The 12,765-nt window shown below is 42.0% G+C and overlaps 2 protein-coding genes across 4 annotated transcripts in view; both read left to right on the forward strand.

The window, feature by feature from the left end:
- The window catches only part of LOC137294501 (uncharacterized), a 29,347-nt gene extending 23,853 nt beyond the window's left edge, over nt 1–5,494 (forward strand). For 2 of the 3 annotated variants that reach the window (XM_067825530.1, XM_067825529.1), the window contains one exon: nt 2,327–5,494. In XM_067825530.1, the coding sequence (XP_067681631.1) occupies nt 2,327–2,903 (577 nt within the window). In that variant the 3' untranslated portion in view covers nt 2,904–5,494. The remainder of the gene's footprint in view (nt 1–2,326) is intronic. The other variant, XM_067825531.1, reaches the window with a different exon arrangement.
- LOC137295294 (uncharacterized protein PF3D7_1120600-like) lies at nt 3,742–8,048 on the forward strand. Its single transcript, XM_067826608.1, has 2 exons — nt 3,742–3,811; nt 6,424–8,048. Exons 1-2 carry the CDS (start codon nt 3,742–3,744, stop codon nt 8,046–8,048), a joined length of 1,695 nt encoding a protein of 564 aa, XP_067682709.1.
- Nucleotides 8,049–12,765: the final 4,717 nt, after the last annotated feature.

Here is a 12,765-nt window from a genome sequence, read left to right on the forward strand (position 1 = left end):
TCCTTACAGGAATAACAAATGTGACCATCCCGAAATTTGCCTATTATTACGACTATCAATAGCTGTAAAGGCAAACATGGGTGTACACTTTATCTGGTCAAGTAACGCTATATCTGGAGGTCGCGCAATTTCGAACTAGAACTGGTTCTTGAATATACACCGTAAATCTGGTACCGGAAGTAGCTGGGCCCCGTCCCGCATGTCACAAGTTAGTGCAAGGTGAGACGGGAACCAACCTTGGGGAACCAGTGTAGTATCGAAAGTCTTACCAGCATCATTTGGAAGTCTCGACACTGATTATCTGATCCAAAACCCTAAATGACGTTAAAACTATCGATATGTCGGTGTCCTCATCTTAACGCTGCTGCATCGTAGGAAAAAAAGCGGATTCCCACCATTTCAAGAAAGGTCCTGTTTTTCAAGAATTGAACAAATATTAAATATTTACTTATCACTCGTTTCAAAATGTGTGATATATATGTACATACAACCGCGATAATAGTGATTTATATATCAGTCTTACTTTCAGATAAAACGGATTCCAAAGATTCGAAAGTTTCCCTCACTTACCCGCACGCTTCAGGTTAAAGTACGGATAAATGAGTCTCGGGTTGTGAGATGTTCACCTATCAGCTCAGTTCCGAATATTCGCGATACAGGAGCTACATCTGTTTTCCCCGTCCATCCCCTCTCGCACTTCATTGCCAGGCACCCAACCCACTTGCCCCTAGTTAACGCTGATCGACCCAATGATGATCCCCCATTGAGCGTCCAATTTGCTGGTTGGTAGACCATAGTTTCTCGCTGGGAGAGGTTAATTAGTGATGAAGTATGGGAATCGTCAATATTCATCCATCTCTGGTGATCGTCGTGTTGATGATATTGGTCTCTGCTACTGTTGTGTTGAGTGATTGGATGACCTGACACATTCGCCAAGTACATACCAGTATATAACTTCAGACTGATTTTCTCGAATCAGATATGCCACTGACAGATAAGTCGCTTGGAAAATAGCATTGCTTAAAGTTAAAGCGGATCATTGAACTTGTTCAGGTTTACGCCACTCTCGTTTTAGTATATGGTGGCGGTCTGCAAATAATACTGTGGTATTGGGTATTGTATGTAGGTAGGTACAATGATGAGTGAATGAGTGAGTTTTACGACTCACTCATCAGTCTTCCAGCAAATAATCGAGTCTGGACCAGACAACCCAGCAAGAGCATCAATCCACGCAATTGGGATACCATGACATGTGTCAACCAAACCAGTAAGCCTGACTACCCGATCCCGTTAGTCATCTCTAACAACAAGCATGAGTTAATGAAGAGCATTTGTAACCCGGATTAACGTAGTTCTCAATGAATAGATAGTATTGTCTGCAGTATGGGTGACTGAGTTAAGTGTTCCAGTTATATCACGACGTGTCTGCTAAATATGGGAGGAAAACCCGAAGTGATGCAGGTTTCAAAGTTAACTTCTTTAGTGAAAACCGGGAGCACGGGTATGGTGCTGCCAAACGTAGTAAACGGCGAACCGGATTCGAACTCACGATCGTTTGTTTCTGGCGTGTCCAAGGGACACAACTCTGCAGAAGTAAATGCATCACCATCGGCGACACTATCATCCAGGCATTCATTACTGTGTATACAGTTACAATATTCAGACAAACAGGCCGTCCGGTGCGAGTGATAAACCAGACTTTTGCACTGTAGGTTTCTAGACTATCTCAAAGTAACGTGGGCTGTGCTATAGCCTTATGGTTAAAGTGTTCGCTCGTCACACTGAAAAACCTTGTACGATTGTCCCCATGGATACACTATGTGAGGTCCATTTCTGTGTCTGTCACGGTGATGTTGCTGAAACATTGCTTATAGCAGCGGAAAACTAAACCCACTCACTCAGTGTAATGGGAACGTTAAGGGGATGATTGCTAGGCTTGAAGTAACAGTGTTTGCTCCCTCGCATCGAGGACTTGCGTTCAATTCTCCGCGGCGTAAAATCATACTCAGTCATCTCCACCTCCTTTTCTGACATTATTTAATAAATACTTCAAGGCAAGCACTTGTTACAAACGGGAAGCCTTTTTCAACTATTGTTCGCTGTGCAGAGTTACGCCCCTTTAAGTATGCCTGGATCCGTTGGTCTTTGGTTTGATCCAAGAAACAACCAGATAATACTAACACCACACCAATGGTCGTAACATTTCTCGACTTTCTTATCGCTAACCATAAAAGACAAGTATATCCTTTCATAACATTTATGAATAATAACTTGATTTTTCAAAACGCTGTATGTTTCCAAAAACTAATATTATCCCTCATTTCAGAGATCGTAAGAAGATTAAAGAGCGGATAGCAGCCCGCCGCGCAGCCGCAGTGGCTTGCCCTTTGACCACATCAACCTCAGCCTCGTCGTTAAGTCGACCTCGTAGTGCCTCGCAGTACGGTGATCTGGCAGCACCCGAGATCTTCAACTACAGACGCAGTTCATTCGGCTCCAACGTCATCGTTAGGACATTGGGCGAGGATGCGTACGACTTTTATGCGGCCGCATGCACTCATCCATCTGTAGTCAGCAACGATTACACGGTCCATCCCCCCGACTACGCGAGGGAACATGGCCGACGTGACCGTGACAACCCAATGCCCGGTGCCAGGTATTACCAGAGAAGACGGTCGTATGAAAACGCAATGGCCAACCCGCCAGTGTTCAACTTTCCCCCTCAGTCCCACAGGCGCTTGACTGAACCCAACGCTCATTATTTTAAGGGTGGGGTTCCAGGACATTATGAGGTCCCGAGAGGGGGTCGGGAAGGTAGGCAGATCTATTTTCATGAAATGAATGGATCGAGAGGTAAAGAAAATAGGGCATTTGACAACGTGGAGGAATCGCATCAGTTATGAAGAAATCATGGTGCTTATGCAGATGATTGAATGACACCATGACACATAAACCCATCTACAGCGCCATTAGACAAACACAAATGGACTCAGCTGTCAGTTTAAGAAGTCTAACGAGTTACATCCAACCATGTTGCTACGTGATTAATGAACAGAGACTAATCAACGTTCTTGAGATTAATGACTAGAATCTAATATCTATGTCAGGAGTTTACGAAGCGATCTGTGCGTGGCTCATTAAAGCGAAGATTACAAGTCGTGTTAAAGGCAGATCGCGTCGCGATGTGTTGGAAGTACATATACTCTGGTGTCATGAGACTGATCATGTCACCTGACATGCGTGTTTGCATGACAATATTCTGTGAAGTCATCCTACACATGTGAATATCTAGACTTCTGTGCATGCATGTAGAAACGTTCAGCTGTTGTGCCTTCTAAAACGACTTCGCGAACATGGTGAGGTATTGGAATTTCTTTCAGGAAGAACGGAACTGTCAACCAAAGAGAATGCCAAAATACAAGATATGGCAAATAGCAACCAGGTGTAGCAGTATAGTGAATTTCACGAATAGGCTATCCTCGGATTTTTTCCAAGGCTGGGCAATAAAAAGTTGTTCCGGAGAACCACAATAGTATGCAAAACTAGAACCTATATCTTATGATATCCTTCACTAGCCCACAGTTCATGAATCTTTCACTGAGACACCTTATCAGAAATGTCACACTAAAATTAATGTGGAACCATTACACGATTTCTTATGTTTTTGTATATTGAAATCTTCATGGTATAGGAAATCTCCACAATGCGTGAAGGTGATTCCAAAAGTTGCTTGACCTTAAAATGGCTTCGTGCACGGTGTTCATAAATGCTCAGCGTTCGATGCGTCAAATTCTAGAACGGTATCTAGAAGGTGGGCATATCTAGAAACGACTATGAATACACAGTACTGACACGTTGACATCAGCGGGGATTCATAAGGGACCAAGATACGTTAGTTACTGTCTTGACGTACGCTCAGATGGACATCGATGAAACCGTGTTGGCTTACAGCTGGGAAGCGTCTTCATCAGTGTAGGGGTGCATTAGCAGAGATATCTGTATCGGTTGATCATGGAAGCTGTGTGCTGATACAAATACCAATCCACACATGGAAAGAAGGCAGTATGTAATACTATAGTCTAACAGCCACTCCTAATGTTGATGAAACCTAACCCCAGTGTGTCCAGATCTGCCATAAACCACAAGGTATTGACCGCCTGTTCTCGCAGTATGGCCAGTGTTCGTGGACACAACGTATCTGGGTCTGAATTAACGGCTATATGAGCTTAATACTGGAAGTACTTGTGGATTGCGTGTGGTTGGCGCATCAGTACTTCCCTCATGCCATTGTGGCCGATACTAGGATTGGTGTGTACTCATAAGCTTATCTCCACGACTGCTGGTGACACACGACCTACACCTTGGATGACGGTGCTTAATCAGTGGACGTGGACGGTGGTGTAGTGTGATGTGACAAGATATAGGCCAGCGGGAGCTTTATGACGGCTCGTTAGCGGGATCCAGGTCTGGTTTCTGTGTGTGATAAACAATATGGTCTGTGTATATTAAAAGAGTGTTGTGAATTAGTTCTTCCCACTGATGGGGCGTCCAATAGAAACGTCTACGTGAATTCCACTCCGTTGTTGAAACGACAGTTGTGGTTTTCCACGAGAGGGTAGAAGTCTGCAGGAAGTGTTTTCTATACAACTGAAACTCGACAACCTTTTCAATATGGGAGATGTTTTCTGATTGTTGGTTCTTCCACTGAAGAACCCCACAACCCTTCCATCTTTCAGACTGCCTTCTGATGTATTCGTATGTTACGTGTCACGTCATCACGTCTTGTCACAAATGCCACGTCACACGCGGTTTAGCCACGAGATTGTTTCACAATAATGCACATATTTAAATATAAGCACGTGCATGTTCCTCACCAATGGCCTTACACCTCACTGTAGTGCAATAACCTACCATACATTGTCAGAGGATTTCGTCAGACACCTGTCACAGTTGTCAGAGTATGGCATATGTCATCTGTCATACTACTTCCTGTCCCAGGTCCCCCGCGAACATCCGGGTTAGAATTGGTCTTCAGCAACCCATGCTTGTCGTAAGAGGCGACTAATGGGCTCGGGTTGTCCAGCCTGCTGACCTGATTGACGCATGTCATTGTATCCCTACTGCATAGATCGATGCTCATGCTGTTGATCATTGGAATGCCTGATCCAGACCCGATTATGTACAAACCGCCGCTAAATAGCTGGAATATTGCGTAATGCCGCCTAAAACTAAACTCACTCACTTTTCTCTCAGGACTGCGATTAACTAAGATAAATACCTTTCATTAACCATTGAATACAAGAAACACAAGTTTGTACCTTATTTATGATAATAAATAATAATATACTGAACAGCAAAAGAAATGCAACAAATGTTTTTGTCCCGTTTTCAAATAGAAGGCATCAGCATGAATAGATTGTACTTACTTTTATGAGATTTCATTTTTTTTAAACTTGCGTTTCTTTTGCTGTTCAGTATCTAAAGTATTTAATGATATTTCTTTTTCAGAATGTAAAGTTTTCTTCTCACAAGCTGTTACACTTAACAATTGAACTCTAGATCGCCCATACTTATTACCACCTGAACATGTACAGTACTTCAACGACAATGTCGCTACATTTTGCCATGTTCAGAACTATCCTCGTTACTCAGGGGTCACATTCATCGTTGTCCAACATTTACCCTTGGCGCTAACGGCCCTATAAAATATCTTCATATTATCATATCATCACTTTTCGTTTCAAAATACGGAGATTTGGAGCCCACGTCGTGATGTTGCTGGACTATTGCTTAAAGCGGCGTAAAACCATACTCTCTCAAAGTAGAGAACTTATGAAAGTCTTTGAATGCAAGATGGTGCTTGCACACACACACACACACACACACACACACACACACACACATGTTAAAGGTATATTCATACCGTTCAGTTACTATGAAGAAGTTTATCAAAAACCGTATAACCATTCATAAGGGTCGAGTGTCCACTACAAACATGCCATTCTAAAATAGTATGGGATATTCCATTTGCGAGCATACCACTAGCCAATACCAATGCATACAGGAATATATATATATATATATATACGGTTTTTGATAACCTTATTCATAGTAACTGAAAGGTATGAATACATTCACTCTCTTTACCGACCAGGAAGAGTCATTGCAAAGAGTCAAAAAGTGCCGATGGTATAATGTGGCCATGGTAGAGATCAGAATATATCTTCGTCCAAAATTTCACTTATAACTTAATAAATGCAGTACAGCTGAACAACATAGGACATGCAGTACAGCTGAACAACTTAAGACATGCAGTACAGCTGAACAACTTAAGAAATGCAGTTCAGCTGAACAACTTAAGAAATGCAGTATAGCTGAACAACATAAGACATGCAGTACAGCTGAACAACTTAAAAAATGCAGTACAGCTGAACAACATAAGACATGCAGTACAGCTGAACAACTTAAGACATGCAGTACAGCTGAACAACTTAAGAAATGCAGTTCAGCTGAACAACTTAAGAAATGCAGTACAGCTGAACAACATAAGACATGCAGTACAGCTGAACAACTTAAAAAATGCAGTACAGCTGAACAACTTAAGACATGCAGTACAGCTGAACAACTTAGGAAATGCAGTACAGCTGAACAACTTAAGACATGCAGTACAGCTGAACAACTTAGGAAATGCAGTACAGCTGAACAACATAAGACATGCAGTACAGCTGAACAACTTAAGAAATGCAGTTCAGCTGAACAACTTCAGAAATGCAGTTCAGCTGAACAACTTAAGAAATGCAGTACAGCTGAACAACTTAAGACATGCAGTACAGCTGAACAACTTAAGACATGCAGTACAGCTGAACAACTTAAGAAATGCAGTTCAGCTGAACAACTTAAGAAATGCAGTACAGCTGAACAACATAAGAAATGCAGTACAGCTGAACAACTTAAGACATGCAGTTCAGCTGAACAACTTAAAAAATGCAGTACAGCTGAACAACATAAGACATGCAGTACAGCTGAACAACTTAAGACATGCAGTACAGCTGAACAACTTAGGAAATGCAGTACAGCTGAACAACATAAGACATGCAGTACAGCTGAACAACTTAAGAAATGCAGTTCAGCTGAACAACTTCAGAAATGCAGTTCAGCTGAACAACTTAAGAAATGCAGTACAGCTGAACAACTTAAGACATGCAGTACAGCTGAACAACTTAAAAAATGCAGTTCAGCCGAACAACTTAAGAAATGCAGTTCAGCTGAACAACTTAAGAGATGCAGTTCAGCTGAACAACATAAGACATGCAGTACAGCTGAACAACTTAAGAAATGCAGTACAGCTGAACAACATAAGACATGCAGTACAGCTGAACGACTTAAGAAATGCAGTACAGCTGAACAACATAAGACATGCAGTACAGCTGAACAACATAAGACATGCAGTACAGCTGAACAACTTAAGAAATGCAGTACAGCTGAACAACATAAGACATGCAGTACAGCTGAACAACTTCAGAAATGCAGTTCAGCTGAACAACTTAAGAAATGCAGTACAGCTGAACAACTTAAGACATGCAGTACAGCTGAACAACTTAAAAAATGCAGTTCAGCCGAACAACTTAAGAAATGCAGTTCAGCTGAACAACTTAAGAGATGCAGTTCAGCTGAACAACATAAGACATGCAGTACAGCTGAACAACTTAAGAAATGCAGTACAGCTGAACAACATAAGACATGCAGTACAGCTGAACAACTTAAGAAATGCAGTACAGCTGAACAACATAAGAAATGCAGTACAGCTGAACAACATAAGACATGCAGTACAGCTGAACGACTTAAGAAATGCAGTACAGCTGAACAACATAAGACATGCAGTACAGCTGAACAACTTAAGAAATGCAGTACAGCTGAACAACATAAGAAATGCAGTACAGCTGAACAACATAAGACATGCAGTACAGCTGAACGACTTAAGAAATGCAGTACAGCTGAACAACATAAGACATGCAGTACAGCTGAACAACTTAAGAAATGCAGTATAGCTGAACAACATAAGAAATGCAGTACAGCTGAACATGGTTGATGTTTCTGTATTTCGACTGAATCTTCCGAGTTTCATCATGAACTCAGAGGCATTTATCGAAGCTGAGTCAACTAGTGACGAAATGTTTGGCCCGTGGCATTAATACTGACGCCCCCACCCCCACACTGTTTTGTATTAAACAATTTTTTCCCCAACGTTATTCTTTCTGTTTAAACATCGATCACCTGATTGTCTGGTCTGATTACAGGACACACGCCAAGGCGACGTCGGATGGAAATACTGACTTTGTAACCCATTGTACTGGCTTTCGGTAACCCATTTCGAAAACGCCTGGTAATATGATCGTTTTGGTCATTTCATATATGCTGAGAGAACAAAATAAGGATCACATGAAAGCACACATATTCACTTATTTGCTTGTGAAGAAACCGTGGAAAAATTAAAGGAACACTTGTCCTTTCATGTGATCCCTTATTTTTTTCCCTCAGTATATTTTTCGTAGTTACTTCTCATTTGATGCTGTGAAATCTGTTTGTCAAGACTGGGAATTGTTTTGCACTGCGTTGTGTAGATTTGCACCAATGTGGTCCTGCCACCATGTATGATACCAGTTTTGAAAACTAAGGGTCTTTCTTATATGTGATTACGTTGGGTCCAATAATATGATTAAGTAAGCTGCACGACGAAAGAAAGTATATACTTGAAGATTAGGTTTGACCCAAACTAGATAGAAAAAGTACGAAACCGTCACTAGGCTTGGGGTGAGTATCATTTTACGCCGCTCTTAGCTTTTCCAGCAATTACACGGCGGTGGACACGAGAAATAGGCTTCACACATTGTACCCATGTGGGAATCGAACCCGGGTCTTCGGCGTGATGAGCAAACGCTTTAACCACTAGACTACTCCACTCCCCTAGTTATACGCCGCATCTAACTATTTCTAGCAATGTCACATAGACAAACACAAGAAATGGGCTTCACTCACTGTGCCCATGTGGGGAATCGAACCGGGGTGACGAGCGAACGCTTTAACCACTAGGCTACCCTACCGCCCAAGGAAGTGATATGATTGTTTCGGGTGGTCACATTCGTGATCGGCGGTTGCGTATGTTTTATTAAGCAACGCTCCGTAATATTCCATCTATAAGACGGTGGTCAGTATATAAACAAGGTCATTGATATCATGAGCACCGTTCTGCGTTATTTGGATATGGTGACATGTTTCAACCAAGTCTCGATCCCATTAGTTCGGTTTTATGACAAGTAAGGATACCACCCTGACCTCCTGATGGTCCGGTTTTATGACCAGTAAGGTTGCCACCCGAACCACCCGATTCCGATAGTCCGGTTTTATAACAAGTGAGGTTGCCACCCTGACCACCCGATTCCGTTAGTTCGGTTTTATGACAAGTAAGGTTACCACCCTGACCACCCTTTCCCGTTAGTCCGGGTTTCTGACAAGAAACGTTGCTGAAGATCCACCCAGTGCTTCAGGTTCTCATTTTGGTTATGTTACCGTAACTCAACCGATGCTCATGACATCTATCACCCGTCTGGATTCTACTCCATTTCATAGTTATATGCTGACGTGATATGGTTTTCATAATGCAGGCGTTTAGTTTTACGCCGCACTCAGCAATATTCCAGCTATATGGCGGCGGTCTGTAAATTATCGGGTCAGACAATCCAGGGATCAACAGTATGATCACCGATCTACGCAACTGGAATTAGCCAAAACAACTATAATGACAAATGTAATACACATAAAAGTATGATCTGCTCAGAAAGACGTCTGAAGAAGTGGAACATCCAATTTGAATCTGTATGACTTCCAGAAAGAGACCTGGAAGGCAAAACCTTGTCGTTTAAGGTATAACATTCCCTGCATGAGTTTAAGAAAGTTGATACAGACTCGGCAATATAAAGCCGTGTTCATCATTAAAGGTAACACTATCTGTATGAGTCATAGAAACAGAAAACTACCACTGTTGCTCACGGAAAACCATACTTACGCCTTTCTCCTGTGCAAAACGACGTTCATTGTTAAAGGGCAATGGTCGTCATAATGTGTGGGATTTTGTAAATTGAATTGCGCTCTCCTACCTGCTGTAAAATGAACACGGGTGATCCGTCGGTTGTCTATATGGTCCATGATCTTCGTCAGTCTCGCCGTTTTGTAACTTGATATTTGTGGGCTCCACTCCAGGAGGGGTGGTGGGGTTGCCTGCGATTAAAACGCTCGTTCATCGCGCCGAAACCCGAGTTGTTCCCCAGTGAATATAATGCATAAGGCCCTTTTCTGGTTTACCCTGGGTTATATTACAGGAATACAGCTGAAGGTCACTCACTCACTCGACGCCATGGTGTATCAGATTACGTCGCAAGATACAGTGTTCCAATGCTGTCCAACGGTTACGTGATGGTAGCAATATGTTTGGCGATAAGTTCTAACCGCAGAGGAGTTACGTCCCATTTCCTGTGTGTCCGTGTAGTTTTCATTCATCATTGGGGAAAGTCGATTTTCGTCGTCTGGTAAAAGCTGTTTTTGGTATGCCGCATTTGCAATACTGCTTTGCTACCCTTATAGTAGACAGTATTTCCCACGTTAAACATTTTCGTCGCAAAGTAATTTTATCGCTGTAAGCAAAACAGTGACGAAATTGGCAGCATTCTTACGCAAGACAAAATCTCGGATAACACGTATTACAAATTGTTGTTCAAGGCAGTCTCAGCGACATATTATTTAAATCTATATTCTATATGTCTACCTGGCTACTTAGACGCTGACCCAGAGTCAGTAACTGAAATTCATGTGCAATGTTCACGTTTCAGAACTTCCAAAAATGAACATCAGAAAATGGATTGGTGTTTAATAAACAAATCTACAATGTCAATAACACCTAGTCTAAATATATGATTCTTGTTTACCGCACATATGCAAGTGACATCGGAATATACACTACAAACTGTACAACTACTTATCACCTTTATACTTGAGAAAGTGCCAGTGGCGTACATCATTAAGTGCACTGTTGGTGTTGACTTACGGTATCTCCTATAAAGATCAACGCTACATCTCTCCTGCAAACATAACTTACTATCCGTGTCATGTGTTGGTGTCAGAGCGTTAACTGATCAATATAATCAGTCTCACTGATATAATCAGCGATTGTTTACTCCAGCAGGAGCATAGGTCGTGGGTACTTCCAGGAGAGACATCTGTTGCCTAATGCATAATGCAGACTAAGAGGTGGATGCTGCTGCTTTTATCACAGAGGGTAATACCAGATATGGGTTTCACTCATTGTGCCCATGTTGGGAATCGAACCCGTGTCTTTGGCGGCGCGACGAGCAAACACCTTAACCACTGGCTACCACACCGCCTATACCAAGAGGTGAAGTGAAAACAGTCCTTGTAATTGACTTGTAACTGATGGCGATTTTAAAAGAGCTATTCAGTCGAGATACCATGCAGTACACAAGATTCCAGCAGGTCAATCCATGTGTCCCTTTAATGGACAGGTGGGGTTACAACAAGTGTTTGCCTTTACCCACTTGTCGTATGAGCAGCTGAAGACCGAGCCCAGTCTTTGGGCCTTCTAGGCAGACGTCACAGGAACGCTGACTCAGGCGAATAAGGCACCCAGTCACCTTTCTTCAAGAACGCCTCACAAATGCGCCACTAGACTAAGGCTTAGTCTTTGAATATATATAATTCTGACAGTAACAAACAAACCCATTTTAACTGAAAAGGAGACCCAGGGAGACGAAGAGATTCTGAACATGAGGAAATCTAGACTTGCTTCAGTTAAGGCTTTAGCACTGCAGAGAAGGCTTGTTATTAGGCAAAATAATGTGGTTCAGGGACTGTGAGACAGACTAAAGCGCCACCTACCACAGCTCCCGCTACCAAGACTTCAGAAGTCGCAGCCCAAGCAAGTGCTTGTAGTGCCTTTGTGCCATCACCCTTTCCATGTCAAACTCTTACACCTTATAAAATTACAGGGCAGAAAATACTGCAGAAAGGCTCCACTTCAATTTTGACCATACAGATTTGACACTTCCAATATGGCGGCAAAGGTGGTCATGTTGAAATAATATTAGCACATACACGTTTACAGAGCTGGATTCCGTAAGAGATTTAAACAGGGCGGTCTGAGGGACAAGACACAAAACATCTGAAAATTTCAGTTTCAATGCTAACTTGTGACTAGACAATGACATTTAGAAAGTGGTCAAATGAAACAGATGTCATATTTGGGATTTGGGAATGCTAACTTACCCCTGTAATTACCACATGGTGATGGTTAGACTTGCTTACTTGGTTGACACATCAAGGTATCCTAAGTGGGTAGATCATGCTCATGATGATGATCACTGGATTGTCTGGTCCTGACTTTTTATTTACAGACTGCTGCCATATAGGTGGAATATTGCAGCGCATGGCATTAAAATAACAAACATAACACAAAACTACCACAAGTTTCTACAAAACATCAAGAAAGCAAATATTTTGTGTTCCTCTTTTATTTCCTCAAAACTGTCAACTTGATAATACCTTTCTCATCAACAGTATATAGCACAATTTTGTGCTTAGGCAGCATCCTTGAGATACCCTGGGCTAACACTTAACACAGCACAGATATACATGGAACTTCACATCATGCATAAGTACCTGCATTAAAACTAATATCAAACTTATCTGCAATATTTG

The sequence above is a fragment of the Haliotis asinina genome, chromosome 8, assembly GCF_037392515.1.
Source record: "Haliotis asinina isolate JCU_RB_2024 chromosome 8, JCU_Hal_asi_v2, whole genome shotgun sequence".
Lineage (NCBI taxonomy): Eukaryota > Metazoa > Mollusca > Gastropoda > Lepetellida > Haliotidae > Haliotis > Haliotis asinina.

What these genes read in the sequence shown, in the direction of transcription:
- LOC137295294 (XM_067826608.1), top strand. Translation starts at nt 3,742, where the DNA reads ATGGCTTCGTGCACGGTGTTCATAAATGCTCAGCGTTCGATGCGTCAA. An exon ending in TCTAGAACGGTATCTAGAAG is followed by an intron (nt 3,812 to 6,423) that starts GTGGGCATATCT and finishes TAAAAAATGCAG; the next exon opens with TACAGCTGAACAACATAAGA.